At 65.0% G+C, this 23,061-nt stretch overlaps 3 protein-coding genes and 1 long non-coding RNA gene across 4 annotated transcripts; 1 reads left to right on the top strand and 3 right to left on the bottom strand.

Moving 5' to 3' along the window:
• Positions 1 to 669: 669 nt before the first annotated feature.
• LOC122174282 (mucin-19-like) lies at positions 670 to 9,732 on the bottom strand. Its single transcript, XM_042856205.2, has 6 exons — positions 8,306 to 9,732; positions 7,627 to 7,676; positions 6,923 to 7,011; positions 4,922 to 6,486; positions 1,140 to 1,189; positions 670 to 903 (listed from the first exon to the last, which is right to left on the bottom strand). The coding sequence occupies exons 1-5, from the start codon at positions 9,730 to 9,732 to the stop codon at positions 1,147 to 1,149; spliced, it is 3,174 nt and encodes a 1,057-aa protein (XP_042712139.2). The 3' UTR covers positions 670 to 903; positions 1,140 to 1,146.
• A 2,699-nt stretch (positions 9,733 to 12,431) lies between these two features.
• LOC135976424 (Golgi-associated RAB2 interactor protein 6-like) lies at positions 12,432 to 13,590 on the bottom strand. The gene is made up of 3 exons (XM_065571883.1): positions 13,584 to 13,590; positions 12,866 to 13,023; positions 12,432 to 12,623 (listed from the first exon to the last, which is right to left on the bottom strand). Exons 1-3 carry the CDS (start codon positions 13,588 to 13,590, stop codon positions 12,432 to 12,434), a joined length of 357 nt encoding a protein of 118 aa, XP_065427955.1.
• Positions 13,591 to 14,322: 732 nt separating this feature from the next.
• Positions 14,323 to 16,122, top strand: LOC101931645 (transmembrane protein 238). The gene is made up of 2 exons (XM_005312069.4): positions 14,323 to 15,070; positions 15,809 to 16,122. Exon 1 carries the CDS (start codon positions 14,697 to 14,699, stop codon positions 15,066 to 15,068), a length of 372 nt encoding a protein of 123 aa, XP_005312126.1. The 5' UTR covers positions 14,323 to 14,696; the 3' UTR covers positions 15,069 to 15,070; positions 15,809 to 16,122.
• A 289-nt stretch (positions 16,123 to 16,411) lies between these two features.
• LOC135976346 (uncharacterized) lies at positions 16,412 to 21,891 on the bottom strand. The gene is made up of 5 exons (XR_010593496.1): positions 21,822 to 21,891; positions 20,894 to 20,929; positions 20,447 to 20,572; positions 17,166 to 17,251; positions 16,412 to 16,617 (listed from the first exon to the last, which is right to left on the bottom strand). It is a non-coding gene; the product is annotated as an uncharacterized LOC135976346 (long non-coding RNA).
• Between the last annotated feature and the right edge of the window lie 1,170 nt (positions 21,892 to 23,061).

Here is a 23,061-nt window from a genome sequence, read left to right as displayed (position 1 = left end):
AGACCAAAGTAAGAACAGTCCCAGTTCGTCACACCCCCACCATCCCATACGCCCCCCCCAGAACCCTCCCACGCTGCTCACTCCACCCCCCTGAATGCCCCCTCCCTGAACCAGTCCCCTCCACCATCCCGTACGGCCCCCCACAGAACCCTCCCACGCTGCTCACTCCACCCCCTGAATGCCCCTCCCGGAGCCAGTCCCCCCCACTCTGCTCCATCCACCATCCCATACGCTCCCCCCAGACCCCTCCCACACTGCTCACTGCACCCCCCTGAATGTCCCCCCCCCGAGCCAGTCCCCTCCACTCTGTTCCCCCCACCATCCCGTACGGCCCCCCACAGAGCCCTCCCACGCTGCTCACTCCATCCCCCTGAACGCCCCCCCTGGAAACAGTCCCCCCCACTCTGCTCCCCACACCATCCCGTACGCCCCCCCAGAACCGTCCTACGCTGCTCTCCTCACCCCCTTGAACATGCCCCCCGATCCCATCCCCCCCACTGCTCCCCCATCACCTTCCTGAATGCCCCCCCACAGTGCCCCCCTCGGCGTCCCCTGACACCTCCCCCAACCCCGCCCCACTCAGCCCCCTCCCTGCAGCCCAGGCCCTAGCGCCACCCTAGGGCAGGGGTCCAGCCCTGAGCCTTGGTGGTCACTGGCAGCCGTGGAGGAGGGACAGTTGCACACACAACCCCGACCCAACATTCACTGCAAAGTTTAATAGGCAAAGCCGGGAAAGCCGTGACACTCGCTGCCCCGTGCCCTGGCCAGCCGGCCGGCTGCTGGGGAGCGTCCTAGCTGCTCCCCGCCCCGATCCCCTGGCCTGGGCCCTCCAGCCGTCCTGTCCCTGAGAGACTCCCCAGGCCCAGCAACGAATCCTCTCCTCCAGCTCTGGCTGCGTCCGGCCTGCGAGAAGAGAAACTGTGGTCACGTAGGGCAGAGAACGTACTGCCAGCTACTGCACCCCACAGCAGGGGGCGCTGTGGGGCGCGGGGGATTGCTCTGTGTCTGTACAGCACCTGGCACAACCGGGGCCCTGATCTCAGCGTGTTGATGCGCCACCATAACACGCAGAATAGGGGTGAAGATTTGGATGTGGCTAACATCCAAGTGCACAGAGATGGCGCTCTGCCAGCCCTTACCTGGCCTCTACTGGGATTTCATTCTGTTTGCAGCCTGCTCACTGCCGCCTCTGTGGAGACAAATGCCCAACCCATGATCAGCTGGGACCGTCTCGGCCCCGATGCCACGATCGAAACACGTGATTCTGCACAAGAGTAAATATCCCCCCAACTGCCCCGCTCCGCAGAAAGGCAAGTCAAGAGAAGCTATTAAGCAGAACTCCCTTATTAGAGTTGATCGGAATATGGGGCGGAGTTTCCATAGCAAATCACAACCTGCCCAATGGTTTTCCATTTCCGTCTAAATTTTGACATTGGCTAAAAAAAAAAAATCACCCAGGAAACTGGAAAATCACGAAAAAATTGCCAGATAATACAAACAGCTGCAAAACAAATGGGCTAAAAAAACGGTTAGTTGAAAATAATCGACCAAATTTGGGCTATAAAAATTGGCCAACCATCCACCCTCCCCAAGAAATGGCTGAAAAATTAAACAAATTTTGACTAGGGCTGTCAAGCGATTAAAAAAATTAATCGCGATTAATCGCACTGTTAACCAATAATAGAATACCATTTATTGATGTATTTTTGGATGTTTTCTATATTTTCAAATATATTGATTTCAATGACAACACAAAACACAAAGTGTACAGTGCTCACTTTTTATTTTACTTTTATTACAAATATTTGCATAGTAAAAACAAACAAAATAGTATTTTTCAATTCACCTCATACAAGTACTGTAGTGCAATCTCTTTACCATGACAGTTGAACTTACAAATGTAGAATTATGCACAAAAAAATAACTGCAATCAAAAATAAAACAATGTAAAACTTTCGAGCCTACAAGTCCACTCAGTCCTACTTCTTGTTCAGCCAATCGCTCAGACAGACAAGTTTCTTTACATTTGCAGGAGATCATGCTGCCCGCTTCTTGTTTACATTGCACCAGAAAGCGAGAACAGGCGTTCGCGTGGCACTGTTGTAGCCGGTGTCGCAAGATATTTACGTGCCAGATATGCTAAATGTTCGTATGCCCCTTCATGCTTCAACCACCATTCCAGAGGACATGCGGCCATGCTGATGACTGGTTCTGCTCGAGAACGAGCCAAAGCAGAGCGGCCCGACGCATGTTCATTTTCTCCATCCGAGTCAGATGCCACCAGCAGAAGGTTGATTTTCTTTTTCGGTGGTTCGGATTCTGTAGTTTCCACATCGGAGTGTTGCTCTTTTAAGCCTTCTGAAAGCATGCTCCACCTTGTTCCTCTCAGATTTTGGATGGCACTTCAGATTCTTAAACCTTGGGTTAAGTGCTGTAGCTAGCTTCAGAAATCTCACATTGGTACCTTCTTTGCGTTTTGTCAAATCTGTAGCGAAAGTGTTCTTAAAATGAACAACATGTGCTGGGTTATCATCCGAGACTGCTATAACATGAAATATATGGCAGAATGCAAGGGACATACGATTCTCCCCCAAGGAGTTCAGTCAACATTTAATTAACGCATTATTTTTTTAACAAGCATCATCAGCACGGAAGCTTGTCCTCTGGAATGGTGGCCGAAGCATGAAGGGGCATATGAACATTTAGCATATCTGGCACATAAATACCTTGTAATGCCGGCTACAAACGTGCCATGCGAACGCCTGTTCTCACTTTCTGGTGCGATGTAAATAAAAAGCCGGCAGCATTATCTCCCGTAAATGTAAACAAACTTGTTTGTCTGAACGATTGGCTGAACAAGAAGTAGGACTGAGTGGACTTGTAGTCTCTAAGTTTTACATTGTTTGGTTTTGAGTGCAGTTACGTAACAAAAAAAAAAAATCTACATTTGTAAGTTGCACGTTCCCGATAAAGAGATTGCATTACGGTACTTTTATAAGGTGAATTGAAAAATACTATTTTTGTTTATCATTTTTATAGTGGAAATATGTGTAATAAAAATAAGAATATAAAATGAGCACTGTGCACTTTGTAGTCTGGGTTGTAATTGAAATAAATATATTTGAAAATGTAGAAAAATATCCAAAAATAGTTAATACATTTCAATTGGTATTCTATTGTTTAACAGTGTGATTAAAACTGTGATTAATTTTTTTAATCATGATTCCTTTTTTTGGAGTTAATCGCGTGAGTTAACTGTGATTAATCAACAGCCCTAATTTTGACCAAAAATTGTCAAGAAACAAACAAAAAAAATGTCCAAAGAAGAAAAAAAAAGGCTGAAAATTGGGGAGGGGGGGGGGAATAACCAAAAATTGGAAAACAAACACAAAAATTGGCCTAAAAACCCTAAAACAGTGGCTGAAAATTGAAACTAATGTTGACCAACAATTGGCAAGAAACAAACAAAATATTGGCTGAAAACAATATTCTTGCCAGAAACTGCTGAAATGCACAGCAAGGGGAAGGGAATTGGCTTGAAAACATAAAGAAGAAAAAAAATGGCCGTGAGGGGGAAGGGCCCAGAACCCGGGGCCCGAATGGCTCCGCTGCAATTGTCTAGCCCGGCAGTCCGGGCCAGATGACCCAGGCCAGACGCAGGAGTTTGAGCTGGTGGAGATGCGCCACCAGGATCCTTCGCGGGCCTGTCTCATGAATGGGGGGTCCCAGGCAGGCTGGCAGGACTGGGGCGGGAGGGCCGAGACTGCTTGAGTCTAGCGCTGCAAAACCTGCGTGGATTGGGGCTCACGAGACGTGGGGCCAAATGCTGGGGGTTAATGCAGCGCGGGGAGCGGAGGGGGGCTGGTATACCGGGGTGCCCAGGGCCTAGAGGCTGCAGGAGGACACGTGAGGGTTGGGGTGTGCCTGTAGGGCTGCCCTGCGTGGGTCTGGGGGGGGACCTTGCTTTTCCTATGGAGTTGGGGAGCAGACCCCCCCTCCACACAGCACTCAGGGCAAGGGGGTCCATCACAGCCCTGGGTAGCTCCCGGCCACTGCCACGCCCTGGTTCAGGTCCCTCACCCAAATGGGGCAGAGCAGAGGCATCACATGGCAGGGCTGTGCCCTGGTGGCGGGCAGGTGGCCACGCCAGGAGAGCGCCCCCAGGTCCCGGCTGGCCAGGGAACGCATTCAACAGGCCTCGTCTCTGTTCAGCATCGCAAGGGAAGCAAATCTCAAAACGCCCCCATGTTTCATGGAATGGAAGGCTGGTCCGGCCGACCCGAGCTGGGTATGGAACCCAGGAGTCCTGCCCCCTCCCTCAACCCTACCCTGCTCTAATCACTAGACCCCGTCCCCTCCCAGAGCCGGGGAGAGAACCCAGGAGTCCTGGCTCCCAGCTCTCCCTGCTTTAACCACTAGACCCCACTCCCCTCCTGGACTGATGAGAGAAGCTCCTGGCAACGGCCCAGACCTGAGCTAAGCTTATGAAGTCTTGAGTCTCAGGAGCAGTGGGTAGGAGGAATGGGGGCGACCGTTGAGCCCCCAGGAAACACGGCTGCCTGTCCTAGAGAGAGGAGAGAGCATCCAGTCAGGATCTCTAGGGTCTCCTGGGCCCCTGTCCCTCTGCAGCCTCCCCCGCAGGCCCTCAGGGAGTGCAGTGCTCCCCTACACAGCCCAGCGGGGAGGAAACACAGCCCTACAGTGTAGTGGGGGAAACTGAGGCACGAGGCTTAACCCGGGGTCACAGAAAGTCAGTCTCAGACCGAGGATAGAACCCAGGAGTCCTGACTCCCAATGTCCCCACTCCCCAACCACTAGTCCCCACTCCCCTCCCAGAGCCGGGGGCAGAACCCAGGAGTCCTGCGGTAGCGGCCTCTGCCGAACACGCACAGCTGACGTGACGCGCTCCAGCCCCGCCTACCTGCTGGCGGCGTGCCCCTCAGAGGGGTCCCGCTTGTCTTCCTGCCGACCTTTGCTCCGGCTCCTCGTGGTGCTGGGTCTGCTGGATCCCCAGCCCAGCTCCCCCTGTCTGTCCAGCTGCGAGGGCCGGGTGCTGCTGGGCCCCTGGCCCTTGGAGACTGCAGCTCTCGCATGGGGCGCCTGGCTCGAGGGGCTCTGGGAACGGGCCCCTCCTTCCTCCCTGGCCTGGCTTCGGCTCTGCTCCCCGGATCTCCCCAGGGAGGCTCTGCCCGGGGATGTGTCGCCGGCCTTCGTCCCCAGAGGAGCCCCGGAGCACGGGGAGCTGAGCCGACTTTTCCCCGCGCGGGGAGCTCTCTGAGCATCTGTCCTCAGGGTCCTGGCGCTGCTGAGAGACCCTGGCTCGGACTGTCCCACGGCCACCGACACCGTAGCCAGCTGTGAAGGGCCGGCGGCCACGGATGCTCTGGATTTCTCTGATGGGCCAGCGGCCACCGAGACTCTGGATCTCTCTGCAGAACTTGGAGCCACCGACGCTCTGGATTTCTCAGCAGAACCTGGAGCCACTGACGCTCTGGATTTCTCAGCAGAACCTGGAGCCACAGAGGCTCTGGATTTCTCAGCAGAACCTGGAGCCACCGACGCTCTGGATTTCTCAGCAGAACCTGGAGCCACAGAGGCTCTGGATTTCTCAGCAGAACCTGGAGCCACAGAGGCTCTGGACTTCTTGGATGTCTCTCTAGATACATCATCGCCTTCCATGCCCAGAGCAGCCACGGCGCCGGGGGTCCCAGCCTCCCTGATGGCGCTCGGGGAGGTGATTCGACTTCCACTCTGGCTCCCCGCCTTGCTGCGCTCTCTAGATCCCCTGCCTGGCAGGCTCAGCTGGTCCCTCCCCGAGGGCCGGGCGCTGCTCCGCGGCCCCAGCTCGGACGGACCCACGGCCACCGACACCGTGGCCATCTCCGAAGGGCCGGCAGCCACCGAGACTCTGGATCGCTCTGAAGGCCCAGCTGCTCCAGAATCTCTGGACACGGCGCTAGACCCTGGCTGGCTCGGCGTCCCCGTGGGGCTCCGGGAACGGGACCTGCCCTGCTCCGTGGAGGGGCTGGCGAGGCCCAGCTGGGCTTGGCTCCTCTCCATGCTCGGCTCCCTGGATCTCCCGCCTGGCTCCATCTCTCTGCCCATCCCTGAGGGCTGGGCACTGCCCAGCCTGGAAGGACCTGCTGCCACCGACGCTGTGGTTACTGCCGAGCGCCCCACGCCCACGGAGGCCGTGGCCACGGCCGAGCGCCCCACGCCCACGGAGGCTCTGGATCGCTCGGGCGAGCTGGGAGCTGTGACGGCTCTAGATCCCCCAGACTGCGCCTTGGGCAGTGGGCCGCTCTCCCGCTGTGGAGCCGCCCCGGAGCCAGCCGGGCCCTGCTCCCCGCTGCTCTCCATAGCTGAGGGTGCCACGGAGCTGGTCTCCTGGCTGCCCTGGCCCGACAGCTCCACCACGCCCGAGATGGTGACCCGCTTGGAGGGCTTAGAAGACAACTGCGTCTTGGCATCTTCCTGGCTTCTTCTCTTTGGGGAGAAGGGCACAGAGAATCAGACAGGGCTCGGGGCTGGGGGGCTCAGGGCAGAGGGTGCCGGGGGAGGGGGGGGGCTCAGGGCACAAGCGGTGCAGGGGATTATGGGGGATGGGAATGGTGCCAGCCCCCTTCCCCCAGCACATACAGTCCCCTTGCCCTGGGGGCCCTACGCCGGAGGCAGATGTGGGCTCAGGCTCCGTGGCCTGCCTGGCCCTTCCCCTGGGGAGCTGGGTGGCGCCTGGGGATGGGGGCTCAGCCCCGGGGACCAAGGGCCGGCAAACTCGTCACACTGAGGGAGGCCGAATGGGAGGGGGCTGGATCCCACGTGTGATTCGCCTAGCTGAGCCCCCACCCAAGTGAGTCCCTACATTCCCCCACCCATCCTCGCCCCCCGCCCGTTGCCGCCCGGCCCCCCCGGCGCCCCCTACCTGTCTCAGCTTCCCGCCCGTCAGCTTGTCCAGTGAGTTCGACAGGGCGCTGTAGATGGTCACGAAGGTGAGGCTACTCCTGTGCCTGGCTGAGGGGGTGACAGAGCGATGAGACCCGGGGCAGCCACACGGGGTACTGTGGGGCACGGGGTGAGGGAGTTCCGGCCAGGGCCGGCTCCAAGTTTTTTGCCGCCCCAAGCAAAAAAATTTTCCCATGCCCCCCCAAACTCCGCCCCTTCCCCCGCCCACTCCAACCCCTTCCCCAAATCCCCAGCCCCACCTCCTCCCCTGGGCACACCACATTTCCCCTCCTACCCCTCCGTCCCAGGAAAGCCTGGGAGGGAGGGGGGAGAAGCGGCAGCGGGCTCGGGGGAGCAGGCGGCAGTGGAGCGGCAGTGAGCTGGGGCGGGGGAGCAGTTCCTCCGGCCCCCCCAGGGTTACTTCCTGCGGCCCTCCCCGCACCCCCCACCGCCGCAGCTCACCTCTGCTCAGGGCTGGCTCCCGGCTTTTTGCGCCCCAAGCAAAAAAAAAAGGAGCCGGAGTGCCGCCCCTTGGAAAGTGCCGCCCCAAGCACATGCTTGGAGCACTGGTGCCTAGAGCTGGCCCTGGTTCCGTCTCCCCAAGGCGCCCCGCCCCAGCGAGGAGTGCGGTGGGGTAGGGGGTGGGAACTTCCCTGGCTGTGGGAAGGAGAATTACCGCCATACCTGAACTCAGGGCCGATTTCAACTTCCCCTTCGACTCCAATCTCTGCTCCCTGTGGAGGAAGATTCACAGTTCAGTTTCCGGTGACCCGGGGGCCCGAATATCCTGGGATAGTCACGTTAGGGCCTCGGATAGGGGTGACGGTACCATCCCCCTCCCACATCCTGCTCAGCGACAGTGGGGTACGGGCCACTGCCTCCCATTTGTAAAGCTCCAGCCCCTGCCCTTTAGGTGAATAGAGAATCCCCCTCAGTCGGGAGCAGTACGGTGCATAGGATACGGTGTCAGAGAAATCCGACCGCAGCCAGCAGAGGGCAGATAGTTTGCTTGCACTCACGCATACACACGGAGAGGGACTCTTCCTCTCCAGCAGGGGGCGACAGGGACACACACACACACACACACACACACACACACACACGCTGAGACATGGCCCCTCTGGGGCAGGGCACAGGGGCTGCTCCTACGGGGACCCCACACCCAGTGCTAGGATGCGGCCTCTCTGGGGTGGGGCATGGGGGCTGGTCATATGGAGACCCCTCATCCAGCGCTGGGATGCGACCCCTCTGGAATGGGGCACCGGGACTGGTCATACTGGGACCCCTCATCCAGCCCTGACATGTGGCCCCTCTGGGGTGGGGCCCGGAGGCTGGTTATGTGTTTAACCGATTCCCCACTTACCTGGATGGCTTCTTGTGGCCGGTGCTGCTGGCGCTGGACCGGGCTTTGCCTTTGTCGCTTTCTCCAACTGTCGCCCTGGACCTCGTTCCCTGTCTCTTGGCTTGACCCAACCGGGAGCTGCTCCGGCTTCTCTGCCCAGAGGGGCCCACGGCCAGGGCCACCGTGGCCCCCTCCGAAGGCCCCACACCCCCGGAGAGTTGAGATCTCTCCGGAGGTGCAGCAGCAGTCATGGGCGAGCTGGCTGGCTCCGGAAAGCTGGGAGCCCTGGAGCCACTGGGCCGCTCATGGGAGCTGGGGGTCATGGTCGCTCCCGTTGGCCCAGGTGCCGTACTAGATCCACGCTGGCTCTGGGAACGGGACCCGGCCTGCTCCATGGAGGGGCTGGCATGGCCCACCTGGGCTCGGCTCCTCTCCCCGGATCTCCCCGAGGGCTGGGCGCTGGCCAGCCTGGAAGGACCCGCTGCCACCGAAGCAGTGGATGGTAGGGAGCGCCCCACGCCCACGGAGGCGGTGCCCACTGCCGAGCGCCCCACGCCCACGGAGGCTCTAGATCGCTCGGGGGAGCTGGGAGCCGTGGCGGCTCTGGATGCCGCACTAGATCCACGCTGGCTCTGGGAACGGGACTTGCCCTGCTCCGTGGAGGGGCTGGCGAGGCCCAGCTGGGCTCGGCTCCTCTCCGTGCTGGGCTCCCTGGATCTCCCGCTCGGCTCCATCTCTTCGCCCATCCCTGAGGGCCGGGCGCTGGCCGGCCTGGAGGGACCCGCTGCTACCGATGCTGTGGCTACCGCCGAGCGCCCCACGCCCACGGAGGCAGTGCCAACCGCTGAGCGCTCCACGCCCACGGAGGTGGTGCCCACCGCCGAGCGCCCCACGCCCACGGAGGCGGTGCCCACTGCTGAGCGCCCCACGCCCACGGAGGCTCTGGATCGCTCGGGGGAGCCGGGAGCCGTGGTGGCTCTGGATGCCGCACTAGATCCACGCTGGCTCCGGGAACGGGACCTGCCCTGCTCCGTGGAGGGACTGGCGAGGCCCAGCTGGGCTCGGCTCCTCTCCGTGCTGGGCTCCCTGGATCTCCCGCCCGGCTCCATCTCTCCGCCCATCCCTGAGGGCTGGGTGCTGGCTGGCCTGGAGGGACCTGCTGCTGCCGATGCTGTGGCTACCGCCGAGTGCCCCACGCCCACGGAGGCGGTGCCCACTGCCGAGCGCCCCACGCCCACGGAGGCGGTGCCCACTGCTGAGCGCCCCACGCCCACGGAGGCTCTGGATCGCTCGGGGGAGCCGGGAGCCGTGGTGGCTCTGGATGCCGCACTAGATCCACGCTGGCTCCGGGAACGGGACCTGCCCTGCTCCGTGGAGGGACTGGCGAGGCCCAGCTGGGCTCGGCTCCTCTCCGTGCTGGGCTCCCTGGATCTCCTGCCCGGCTCCATCTCTCCGCCCATCCGTGAGGGCTGGGCGCTGGCCGGCCTGGAGGGACCCGCTGCTGCCGATGCTGTGGCTACCGCCGAGCGCCCCACGCCCACGGAGGCAGTGCCCACCGCTGAGCGCCCCACGCCCACGGAGGCGGTGCCCACCGCTGAGCGCCCCACGCCCACGGAGGCTCTAGATCGCTCGGGGGAGCTGGGAGCCGTGGTGGCTGTAGACCTGGCACTAGATCCAGGCTGGCTCGGGGTTCCTGCCGGGCTCTGGGAACCAGAGGGGATGGCCAGGCTCAGCTGGCCACGGTTCCTTTCTGCGCTCGGCTCCCCGGACACTGGGACCTGCTGTGGAGGGATCCTGGGGTAACGGCAGCTCTAACCACCAGACCCTCCTCCCCTCCCAGAGTCAGGGAGAGAACCCAGGCATCCTGGATTCCAGCCCCGCCCCGCTCTAAGCACCAGACCCTCCTCCCCTCCCAGAGTCAGGGAGAGAACCCAGGCGTGCTGGATTCCAGCCCCGCCCCGCTCTAACCACCAGACCCCCCTCCCTCCCAGAGTCAGGGAGAGAACCCAGGCGTCCTGGCTCCCAGCCCCTGCCCCGCTCTAAACACTAGACTGCACTGACACCTGTCCCGCAGACAGCAGATGCATCACTCCTTGCTCAGCAGCGCCCCCTAGGCCCCGTGAAAAGCAGGGCAGACAGGGAACCCCTCTGGGCTAGTGTTGGGGGAAACACCCTTTCCCAGCACCCCCCATTCCCGGAGACAGGGGTCCTCTGCCCAAGGCACAGCCCCCCTCAGCCCCCTAGGTTGCCACCGCCGCCCATCAGCCCTCACCTGCGTCCAGGGGCTGGCGACCTCCGCCCGGGAGCGGGAAAGACCATCAAGGAGTTGCCTGGTGCTGGGGGAACGTCTCACTGGGGCTGCTGGGAAACAGGAGGGAAGTGAGGGGCTGGGAGTGGGGAGGGATCCCGGCTGCCCCAGCCCCATCTCTGCCAGCAGGGGGCGCTGTGAGGAGTGGGGCGAGAGCGCTGGCTGGGGGGGCTCCTGGCTGCTCCAGCTGCACCTCTGCCAGCAGGGGGCGCTGTGGGGGTGCCCTGATTCCGGTACCAGCCCGTGCAGTACCTACCTATGCTGGGTGATGTGGGGCGTCCGGACCCCTGTCCCCCTACGCTCTGCCTGCAGAGAGAGAGCCCGAATCAGAACCGCCCGGCCTGTGGGGGAAGAGGGATGGCAGGGGCAGGCCCCAGAGCCAGCTGGGATCCTCCGCAGATCTCAGAGCCCACGTACAGGGTCCCCCCAAACCCGTCCTGATCTTCCCCCACGTCCCAGCCCCTGCCCATCCATGCTTCCCTGCATCGCGGGTTCAAGAGAGACATAGGGGAGCTATTGGCTGGAAAGACCTCCCTGCTCTAACCACGGGGCCCTGTTCCCCTCCCAGAGCTGGGGAGAGAACCCAGGAGTCCTGGCTCCCAGCCCCCCCTGCTCTAACCACTAGCTCCCACTCCCCTCCCAGAGCTGGGGAGAGAACCCAGGAGTCCTGGCTCCCACCCACCTGATCTAACCACTAGACCCCAGTCCCCTCCCAGAGCTGGGGAGAGAACCCAGGAGTCCTGGCTCCCAGCCCCCCCACCCCACAGTCTCCGGCTGACCCAGCGGTACCTACGTGGAGGGTTGCTGCCCCCTGGTGGGGATGGCCGGGCTCTGCCTCCCGCTTGGCTGCCCCTGGCTGGGGGTCCGGCTCCCGCTGCTCGGGGGCTCCCCAAGTCGGGGTTTCAGGGCCCTGGGCTCCTCCGCCTCCTGGATGGGCCACAGCCGCCGGCTGAGGGGTGGCTGGAGAGATGGGGGAGCAGGGATGGAGAGATGGGGTTGGCCCAGCAGAACAGGATGTGCCCCCCACCCTGTGCCCCATATGTTGCCCTGCACTCCCCACACAGCGCTCCCTCCTGTCCACTCCGCAGCCACTGACCCCTTGCTCCTCACCCCCCACGTTGCCCAGCCGGGTCCCCCTGGTGCCAACATCCTCCCCGCCCCCTGCCCCCCCAGCCCATACACCCCACGCCCGCCATGGGCCTGACGACTCCACGTTGCCCCCAGCTGACCTTGGCGCTGCGCCCGCGCAGGTCGGCGGTGTGCCAGGAGGGGATGCTGGCCCAGCTGTCCGAGGGGGCCCTCAGCAGGTAGATGAGGCGTAGCCAGCGGGCGAAGAGCGGGCGCTCCTCCCCCCGGGGGGCACAGAGCTGCAGGTAGTAGACACGCCCCGTGGCCAGGCGCAACTTCAGCCGCTGCTCCCCCAGGTCATGCAGGTAGAGGCTCACCAGCTCCAGTGGGATCAGCCTGCCGGGGGCGGGGGGTCAGCCGGACGCCTGGGTTCCAGCCCTATTTGGGGAGGGGGGCCTAGTGGTTGGGGGGGGGCTGGGAGCCAGGATTCCTGGGTTGTTTCCCTGGCTCTGGGAGGGGAATGGGGTCTAGTGGTTAGAGCAGGGAGGCCTGGGATCTGTTCACACAGCACTGAGATGCAGCCACCTCTGGGGTGGGGCGCCGGAGCTGTTCATGCAGTTGCCATTAGCAGAACACAGAGTTTTTCCTGCCCTTGACTCAGAGACCAGGCCCGGCTCCCAGCTTATATTGGCCTGGCTGCAGCACGGCGCCCCCTAGTGCCACCTGGGGCATTGAGCCCTGACTGCTGCGAAGGGCGCCCCCTGCTGGCACTCACCGGGTCAGCTCCAGCCCCGGCCGGACGTGAGCCGCCCTGGGGCCCAACGGCTCCCCCTGGGGCCTCTCCGTGGGGCGGGCGATGATCATGACGTCGGGCAGGAGCAGGGCGGGGCTGGTGGCGGCGATGCCCAGGGTCACCAGGCTGGCGCGGTTGTGCAGATCCACCAGCTCGCCCCGCTTGGTCACCTGCAAGGCAGGGGGCAGGGGAGGCTTAGTGGGGGGTCCCAGGCACCAGCCCCCGCTGGATCACACACCCCTCTCCCCAGGCAGCAGGACTAGAACCCGCGGCTTCCGGCCCCACCAGGGAGAGGCGTTGGCCCTGGGCCTGCCGGAGCCCAGCCAAGGTGCAGGGAGGGGGCAAGGAGCAGCCTAGAGAGGGTGCCCTGGAGCTGCCCTGATCCCCCCCACCAGCAGGGGGCAGCGCTCACCTGCAGGAAGTTGCTCTCAAAGAGGGGGGCGGGGCACAAGGGGTTGTACTCCCCCTGCCCCAGCAGTTTCTGCAGCTCCCCGATGACCGGGATCCAGCCGGCGAAGGCGAAGTCGCTGATGCATTCGGGGAAGGGGTGCGGACTCCTCCGCACGATGCCTAGGGGGGAAGTCAGCGAGAGGAGAACCCAGGAGTCCTGGCTCCCAGCCCCCCTGCTCTAACCACTAGACCCCACTCCCGTCCCAGAGCCGGGGAGAGAACCCAGGAGTCCTGGCTCCCAGCCCCCCTGCTCTAACCACTAGACCCCACTCCCATCCCAGAGCCGGGGAGAGAACCCAGGAGTCCTGCCCCCCTTACACGCCAGGCCCCATCCTCAGCCCACCTGGTGGATGCATCAGCATGGCCGGCTAGCTGTGTCAGGCTTGGCTTGTTGGGGTTGGGGGTCTCAGGAGGCCGAGATCGTGGGGCACGTCACGGCAGCAGCAGGGGTCCATGACTGCCAGTGCCCAGGGGCCCATGGCCCCAGCACAGGGTGCTCCCAGCATCAGTGCCCCCTGTTGGCAAGGCAGCATCACTGCCCCATGCTGCTCTGGGCCGGCCCGGAACCTCTGACCTGGGGCCTGGCATTGTGATATCAGCAGGCCCCTCCCCGCCCCAGGGCTTCCTCCGGTCCCCATCACCATGGCCTCTGGGTGCCTGACAAGCTGCAGGCTGTTTACCCACCATCACCCGCAAGGCAGGGCAGGGCTGCTCTACCCATTGTAGGGATGGGGAAACTGAGGCCCAGAGAGGCTATGTGACCAGCCTGGATGGGCAGGGAATTCAATCTGGTGGAGTGTCCCACAGCCCAAGTTAGTGTCCAGAAAAACAGGGCTAGCCCTCCTTCTGGGCTGGGAGCCAGGACTCCTGAGTTCTCTCCCCAGCTCTGGAGGGAGGTGGGAGTCTAGTGGTTAGAGCGGAGGGGGGGCTGGGAGCCAGGACTCCTGGGTTCTCTCCCTGCTCTGGGAGGGGAGTGGGGTCTAGTGGTTAGAGCAGGGGGGAATGGGAGCCAGGACTCCTGGGTTCTCTCCCCAGCTCTGGGAAGGGAGTGGGATCTGGGGGGGGGGGGGGAGGGGCAGCCAGGGACTCAGGGTTGTCTCTGGGGAGGTTTCACCCATGCTGGGTTGATAACATTCAGCGGCCGGTACCCGTTCTGAATGGGTTAAAGCAACCTCAACCACGCCTTCCCCACCGTCTGGGCTCTCATTGGTCGGACAGGTAAAGGTGAGCGGGAAGAGGGGGGCGTGCGGCACAGCTGATTGGATAGCGTACACCTGGGGGCGGGGCTTAGGGGTAGGCAGCGTCTCCTTTGATCTCAGCAGGTAGAGCGAATTGAGTGACCCCGAGCCAGGCCCCGCCCACCATTGTGTGTGTGGGGGTTGGGAGCCAGGACGCCTGGGTTCTCTCCCTGGCTCTGGGAGGGGAGTGGGGGTTAGTGGTTAGAAGGAGGGAGCCAGGACTCCTGGGTTCTCTCCCTGGCTCTGGGAGGGGAGCGGCATCTGGTGGTTAGAAGTGGGGGGAGGGCTGGGAGCCAGGACGCCTGGGTTCTCTCCCCAGCTAGGCGTGACCATCCCAGCTGCGCCCGTCGGCCTGTGGTGGGCAGGGAAGGGTTAACCCGGGCAGGGAGCGATACCTGCTGGGTCCCGCCCTGCCCCCCCCCCACCAGCCGGGCCGGTTCTCAGCGCACCTGGCTGCCACCTCCCTGCCCAGCGCCAGCCCGGATCCCTGCTGGGTCTCTGCCGCCCCCCCCCCCCGCACCCCTCGGGACCTGCCCCCCGCCGCTGCCCCCCGCCATGGCCTCGGGGGGGCTGGGCCGGTGCCGCCTGGCGCTGGGCCTGGCGCTGCTGCTGGACGGGGCGGGCATGGGGGCGCTGCTGACGGGCATCTTCGCCCGGCTGCGGGTGCGGGGCCAGGACTTCGGGGACCTGCTGATCTACTCGGGGGCGGTGCTGGTCTTCCTGAGCCTGCTGGGCTGGGTGCTCTGGTACACGGGCAACCTGGAGCTGGCGCCCGACGAGCTGGGGCGGGACTACGCTGCCAAGGGGGGCACCCTGGCCCGCCTCGCCCGCAAGATCTCCCGCCGCTGGTCGCGGCGTCAGCCCGGCCCGCTGGCCTTGGGCCCCGTCCGGGGGAGCCAGGGGCCCCCGCCCCGGGAGACGGTCTAGAGGTAACCCTCCCCCGTGTGCCCCCAAACCCTTCCCTGCTGCCCTTCCCCCTGTGGCCCCCAAGCCCTGCCCTGTGTGCCCCCCAAATGCTGCCCCCAAACCCTATCCCCAAACTCTGTCCCTGCTGCTCTGCCCCATGTGCCCCCAAACCCTGCCCCCCAGCCCTGCCTTGTGTGTCCCCCAAATCCTGCCCCCAAACCTTGTCCCTGCTGCCTCTCCCCGTGCCCCCCAAACAATGCCCCCAAACCCCACCCCTCGGGTCCCTCCAAACCCTGCCCCCAAACCCTGTCCACCCCTGACCCTGCCCACATTGTCCTTCTCCCCAAACCCTGCCCCCTGGGAAAGGGCTGAGAGGGAACCCCAACCTCCCCTCCCCCCCCCCACCAGCACAACCCCCCCCAGTGCCACGTTCCCCCCATGCCTCCCCCCCCCCCCAATCATCTTCATCAAATTTTATGACTGTGGCTGGGAACTGGGCCCTGGTGCGGTGAGGGGGGGAGGCTGGTGTTGTGAGGGGGGGAAGGGGGGCCCCAGTGCGGGAAGGGGGAGCAGGGAGCCAGGTCACTGGGATTAGGGTGCTGTTCTGGGGGTGCAGGGGAGGACAGCTTAACCAAGGGGTGTGAAACATCTGGATGGGCCATTCTGATGGGTGGGGGGCATTGGCAGGGCCCCCCGATACAATTATCCCCCCAACTCAGAGCCCCCCCTGTAGCTTATGACTGACTGTCCGTCTCTTCCAGATGCTTTTTGGGACAGAGCCCTGGAGGGGGCGAGTCGGATGGGGGATCCGTCTGGGACCAGCACCCCCCACCCCCTCGCTGATTCAGGGAGCACCCACGGGACTGTGAGACAGATGAACCGAACTGGCCCCAGGCCAGAGGGACAGAGATGTGGCCCCTCTGGGGTAGAGCACGGGGGCTGGGTATCCGGGGACCCCTTGCCCGGCGCTGGGACGGCAGAGCTTGGAGGCTGGGTGCTGTCTCCCCTGACCCAGCGAAGAGGCGTCTGTCGCACGGAAGTGTCATTTGTTTTTAAAACACTTTTGTGTCTCAGGCCCACTGCTCTGTGCTTCCTTGTCCTGCGTTGCATGCTGCGGAGTGGGGTCTAGTGGTTAGAGCGGGGGGGGGGGGCTGGGAGCCAGGACTCCTGGGTTCTCTCCCTGGCTATGGGAGGGGAGTGAGGTCTAGTGGTTAGAGGGGAAAGGCCCCGTGTCCCATTCCTTGCCCCCGTTCTGGGGTGGAGCGCGGGGGCTGTGTATACAGGGATCCGGATGGGGGAAGGGAATGTGGAAACAGCATGTGCCCCACTCCCCAGCTGATCAGGAAAGAAGTAAGGGGGGGGAAATTAACCCTTTATTGTATGAGGGGTGCAGCAGCCCAGGTGGGGGGGGGGCTCCCCCCCAGCCTGTCCCTACTCTCCCCCCTCTTTTGGCTCTTCCTCCTGGTCACTCTCCTCCAGCAGCTTCGTCAGATAATCAGCCGCCTCTGCATCCGACGTTGACTTCGGCTTCCCAGTCTCCTTCCCTGCTGCCCGGGTGCCCTTCAGCCTGCTGCGGGGAGAACAGAGATAATGGGGGGGCTGGGAGCCAGGACTCCAGGGTTCTCTCCCCGGCTCTGGGAGGGGCGTGGGGCCTAGGGGTTAGAGCGGGGAGGGGCGGGTGCTGGAGCCAGGACTCCAGGGTTCTCTCCCTGGCTCTGGGAGGGGCGTGGGGCCTAGGGGTTAGAGCGGGGAGGGGAGGGTGCTGGGAGCCAGGACTCCAGGGTTCTCTCCCCGGCTCTGGGAAGGGAGTGGATTGGGGTATCTAGTGACCCAAATGGGAAAGGCCCCGGGCCCCATATCCCACTCCCCTGAGCCAGCCAGTCCCTGCCCTGGAGCAGGATGGGAGCCAACACCCCCTGGAGGAAAAAGGCCCCATGCCCCATTTCCCGCCCCCCTGAGGGAGCCAGTCCCTGCCCTGGGGCTGGATGGAGCTGGCGCCCCCTAGAGGGGAAAGGCCCCGGGTCCCTTGCTGGGCTCAGCCATTGAGCTCTCAGCCAGGACTGGACTGTGTAGACAGGACACAGAGCCCAGGGCAGTTCTGCTCCAGCCGGTACCTACCAGGCGACGCAGACGCAGAGGAACAGCCCGGCGGCCCCCACGCAGAGCCCCCCCTAGGATCCCGGCGTTCCGGCGCTGGCGTGGCGCTGCCAAGGAAAGGGAGGATTGGGGCAGCTCGGCATCTGCCAGCTGCTCTGGGGTGGGAGGTGGCGCTGCGGCTGGGTCTGGGGGGGCGCGGGGGCTGGGTATATAGAGCCTCACGCAGGGCGGAAGTTGGCTCTGGGGTTGACTGCGGGGGTGCAGCTGACTCTGGGGTGGGGTGCGGGGGCTGGGTGTACAGAGCCCCATGGGGGGGATGCAGCTGGCTTTGGAGTGAGGTGTGGGTGTGGGTGGCCAGAGCTCCACACGGGGGATGCGGCTGGCTCTGGGGTGGGGTGTGGGGGCCGGGTGTACAGAGCTCCACACGGGGGAGGTGGCTGGCTCTGGGGTGGGGTGCAGGGGCTGGGTGTACAGAGCTCCACACGGGGGATGCGGCTGGCTCTGGGGTGGAGTGCGGGGGCTGGGTGTACAGAGCTCCACACGGGGGATGCGGCTGGCTCTGGGGTGGGGTGCGGGGGCTGGGTGTACAGACCTTCACAGGGGGGATGTGGCTGGCTCTGGGGGCGCAGGGGATGCGGCTGGCTCTGGGGTGGAGTGCAGGGGCTGGGTGTACAGAGCTCCACACGGGGGATGCGGCTGGCTCTGGGGTGGAGTGCGGGGGCCGGGTGTACAGAGCTCCACACGGGGGATGCAGCTGGCTCTGGGGTGGGGTGCAGGGGCTGGGTGTACAGAGCTCCACAGAGGGGAGGCGGCTGGCTCTGGGGTGGGGTGCGGGGGCTGGGTGTACAGAGCTCCACACGGGGGAGGCGGCTGGCTCTGGGGTGGGGTGCGGGGGCTGGGTGTACAGAGCTCCACAGAGGGGAGGCGGCTGGCTCTGGGGTGGGGTGCAGGGGCTGGGTGTACAGAGCTCCACACAGGGGAGGCGGCTGGCTCTGGGGTGGGGTGCGGGGGCCGGGTGTACAGAGCTCCACATGGGGGATGCGGCTGGCTCTGGGGTGGGGTGCGGGGGCCGGGTGTACAGAGCTCCACACGGGGGAGGCGGCTGGCTCTGGGGTGGAGTGCGGGGGCTGGGTGTACAGAGCTCCACACGGGGGATGCGGCTGGCTCTGGGGTGGGGTGCAGGGGCCGGATGTACAGAGCTCCACACGGGGGAGGCGGCTGGCTCTGGGGTGGGGTGCAGGGGCTGGGTGTACAGAGCTCCACATGGGGGAGGCGGCTGGCTCTGGGGGTGCGGGGGTTGCGGCTGGCTCTGGGGTGGAGTGCGGGGGCTGGGTGTACAGAGCTCCACACGGGGGAGGCGGCTGGCTCTGGGGTGGGGTGCGGGGGCCGGGTGTACAGAGCTCCACATGGGGGATGCGGCTGGCTCTGGGGTGGGGTGCAGGGGCTGGGTGTACAGAGCTCCACACGGGGGAGGCGGCTGGCTCTGGGGTGGGGTGCGGGGGCTGGGTGTACAGAGCTCCACACGGGGGAGGGGGCTGGCTCTGGAGGTGCGGGGGGAGGCGGCTGGCTCTGGGGTGGAGTGCGGGGGCTGGGTGTACAGAGCTCCACACGGGGGATGCGGCTGGTTCTGGGGGCGCGGGGGATGCGGCGGGCTCTGGGGTGGGGTGCGGGGGCCGGGTGTACAGAGCTCCACATGGGGGATGCGGCTGGCTCTGGGGTGGGGTGCGGGGGCTGGGTGTACAGAGCTCCACACGGGGGAGGCGGCTGGCTCTGGGGTGGGGTGCGGGGGCTGGGTGTACAGAGCTCCACACGGGGGAGGCGGCTGGCTCTGGGGTGGGGTGCAGGGGGCCGGGTGTACAGAGCTCCACACGGGGGAGGCGGCTGGCTCTGGGGGCGCGGGGGATGCGGCTGGCTCTGGGGTGGAGTGCGGGGGCTGGGTGTACAGAGCTCCACACGGGGGATGCGGCTGGCTCTGGGGTGGGGTGCGGGGGCCGGATGTACAGAGCTCCACACGGGGGAGGCGGCTGGCTCTGGGGTGGGGTGCAGGGGCTGGGTGTACAGAGCTCCACATGGGGGAGGCGGCTGGCTCTGGGGGTGCGGGGGTTGCGGCTGGCTCTGGGGTGGAGTGCGGGGGCTGGGTGTACAGAGCTCCACACGGGGGAGGCGGCTGGCTCTGGGGTGGGGTGCGGGGGCCGGGTGTACAGAGCTCCACATGGGGGATGCGGCTGGCTCTGGGGTGGGGTGCGGGGGCCGGGTGTACAGAGCTCCACACGGGGGAGGCGGCTGGCTCTGGGGTGGAGTGCGGGGGCTGGGTGTACAGAGCTCCACACGGGGGATGCGGCTGGCTCTGGGGTGGGGTGCGGGGGCCGGATGTACAGAGCTCCACACGGGGGAGGCGGCTGGCTCTGGGGTGGGGTGCAGGGGCTGGGTGTACAGAGCTCCACATGGGGGAGGCGGCTGGCTCTGGGGGTGCGGGGGTTGCGGCTGGCTCTGGGGTGGAGTGCGGGGGCTGGGTGTACAGAGCTCCACACGGGGGAGGCGGCTGGCTCTGGGGTGGGGTGCGGGGGCCGGGTGTACAGAGCTCCACATGGGGGATGCGGCTGGCTCTGGGTGGGGTGCAGGGGCTGGGTGTACAGAGCTCCACACGGGGAGGCGGCTGGCTCTGGGGTGGGGTGCGGGGGCTGGGTGTACAGAGCTCCACACGGGGGAGGCGGCTGGCTCTGGGGGTGCGGGGGGAGGCGGCTGGCTCTGGGGTGGAGTGCGGGGGCTGGGTGTACAGAGCTCCACACGGGGGATGCGGCTGGTTCTGGGGGCGCGGGGGATGCGGCTGGCTCTGGGGTGGGGTGCGGGGGCCGGGTGTACAGAGCTCCACATGGGGGATGCGGCTGGCTCTGGGTGGGGTGCGGGGGCTGGGTGTACAGAGCTCCACACGGGGGATGCGGCTGGTTCTGGGGGCGCGGGGATGCGGCGGGCTCTGGGGTGGGGTGCAGGGGGCGGGTGTACAGAGCTCCACACGGGGGAGGCGGCTGGCTCTGGGGGCGCGGGGGATGCGGCTGGCTCTGGGGTGGAGTGCGGGGGCTGGGTGTACAGAGCTCCACACGGGGGAGGCGGCTGGCTCTGGGGTGGGGTGCAGGGGGCCGGGTGTACAGAGCTCCACACGGGGGAGGCGGCTGGCTCTGGGGGCGCGGGGGATGCGGCTGGCTCTGGGGTGGAGTGCGGGGGCTGGGTGTACAGAGCTCCACACGGGGAGGCGGCTGGCTCGGGGAGGGGTGGGGGGAAGCGCTGGCTCTGGGGCCGCTCACCATCGATGGCGCGGTGGAAGCAGGTGCCGTTGGCGTGGCAGCATTTCCTCTGCAGACACTGGCTGGGATAGAAGTTCTCGGCGTTGCCGCCGCAGGGTGTCCGCAGGGAGGGGTGCTGAGTGCAGGCTGAGGGGGGACCCCTGTTAGTACCAGCTGCCCCCACCCCGTCCTGCTTCCCCCATCCTCCCAGGCCCTGTGTCCCTCTTCACCCCCCCCCACCCGTTTGGGGTCCTGTTCATCCTTTGTGTTGCCACCAGGGGGCTCCCTTGGTCTGCTCGGATCCCCAGAGCAGGGGATGGGGAATGGGTGGGGGGAGCTGAGGAGTAGGGGAGGGAAGCAGATGGGAGTTGGGGGGAAGGTGCGGGTGGGGGTTGGGGGCAGCATGGGGAGGGGAGGAGGCGGGGCAGTGGGGAGGGGCAGAACAGTGGGGGCGGGGTAGTTACTCACTCAGGGGTCTGAAGAAGCTGCCTATCCCTGTGGCACCTGTCAGGGGGGAGGGGCAGATTTGAGACTGGCCCTGATCCTTCCCGGACGCCTGGGTCCCCCCATCCCCTCTCGCTTGACCCTTCCCCACTCCCCCCTTTGGGGCTGGGGGCAGCCCTGCACAGGCTCCCCGGCTGCCTCCCCCACAAATCCTGCCCCCAAGGCTGGGAGCTGCAGGGTCCCCCAGGGACCAGTGCCTCATGCTGCCATCTCGGATGCCTGGGTCCCATCCTAGGGGCCAGCCCCCCACTCACCAGCCCCCCCAACGCTCAGCGCCAGCAGGAGGCAGAGCAGAGGCAGGGGCGGGCGGGGGCCAGAGCCCGTCTTCATCCCGAGCCCTTCACGGGCGGGGCAGGGGCAGGGGCAGCTCCCTCCCTGTGCCAGGAGCGCCCCCTGCAGGAAGCACACGGCGAAGACCCTCAGCAGCGGGCGGGCAGGCTGCGCGCACCAGGGGGCGCCAGATGGCGGGGCAGGGCCAGGGGCTTCGCCGTTCTGGAACCCGCCTCACAGAACCCAGGCGTTCTAGAGCCCCCGCGAGAGCGGCGTGGGAGTGGGGGGCTGGGCGAGCAGGGCCTGCGGGTCAGGAGTGAGGGGCACCAGCAGGGCTGGGGGGGGAGCAGCTCACAGACTGGGGGCTGGATGGGAGCTGGCGTCCCCTAGAGGGGACAGGCCCCATGTCTCATTCCCTGCCCCCCTGAGCCAGCCAGTCCCCCCTCCCCTGCCAGGTGAGATGCTGGGGGCAGGGTCCAGCCTTCGCCCCTTTCTCAGCCTCTGCGACATTTGGGGCCATTAACTGCCCCTCCCCCCTGTGCTGCACATTTCCCACAGCCCCTCCCTCCCCCACGCCCCCCGCCCCGCAAACCCGGAGCCGCCGGGTCGGTGATGAACTCACAGGATTTCTGGGAACCTGCAACTGCTGAACAGGTTCCCGGACACAGCCCCACCGGCGCCCCTCACTGCGGACCTGCAGCCCCACCGGCGCCCCTCACTGTCAGCCCCCCGCCCCGCCGGTGCCCCTCGCTCCCGACCCGCCGGCGCCCCTCACTCCCGACCCCCAGCCCTGCCGGCGCCCCTCACTCCCGACCCCCAGCCCCGCCGGTGCCCCTCACTCCCGACCCCCAGCCCTGACGGCGCCCCTCACTCCCGACCCCCAGCCCCGCCAGTGCCCCTCACTCCCGCCCTGCCGGCGCCCCTCACTCCCGGCCCCCAGCCCCGCCAGTGCCCCTCACTCCCGACCCGCTGCGCCCAGCCCTGCCGGTGCCCCTCACTCCCACCCTGCCAGCGCCCCTCACTCCTGGCCCCCAGCCCCCGCTAGCCCGGCCCTAGGCTCCTCCCACCGCTCATAGACCGGGATATTTTGGCCTCCTGTTTCTTTGTTTCTGTTTCATCCCAAAGCCCCAATGAGGCTGGAATCGTTTCAGTTATTAGTGTTGTCCGGAAACTAGGTGTTTACCTGTGCCCCTACACTAACAAACCGGCCTGTGCAGCCTCCAGCTCCCTGAGAGACCCTACACTAACAAACCGGCCTCTGCAGCTCCCAGCGCCCCTGAGAGACCCTACAATAACAAACCGGCCTGCGCAGCCCCCGGAGAGACCCTACACTAACAAACCGGCCTGCGCAGCTCCCAGCGCCCCTGAGAGACCCTACAATAACAAACCGGCCTGCGCAGCTCCCAGCGCCCCTGAGAGACCCTACAATAACAAACCGGCCTGCGCAGCCCCCGGCTCCCCGGAGACACCCTACAATAACAAACTGGCCTGCGCAGCTCCAGGCATCCAGGAGAGACCCTACAATAACAAACCAGCCTGCGCAGCCCCCGGAGAGACCCTACAATAACAAACCGGCCTGCGCAGCTCCTGGCAACCCGGAGAGACCCTATAATAACAAACCAAATGCATATCCCCACTGTCTGTCCGTCCGTCCCTTCCCAGCACAGACGCTGCCGCCTCGGCAACTCCCCCCCGCCCCCCCATGAGCCAACCCTGAACCAGCCACCAATTGTTTTGCACAGGCTGCAGCTCCAGGTTGCAGCCACCAGAGGGCGCCGCTTGCTCCTTTTTTTCCAGCCGCTGCGCGGCCGAAGCAGCGCTGTTGTGTGAGATAACACAACACAACACAACACCCACATTCT

The sequence above is a fragment of the Chrysemys picta genome, chromosome 17 (genome assembly GCF_011386835.1).
Source record: "Chrysemys picta bellii isolate R12L10 chromosome 17, ASM1138683v2, whole genome shotgun sequence".
Lineage (NCBI taxonomy): Eukaryota > Metazoa > Chordata > Testudines > Emydidae > Chrysemys > Chrysemys picta.
This window is presented reverse-complemented; position numbering and strand designations above follow the sequence as displayed.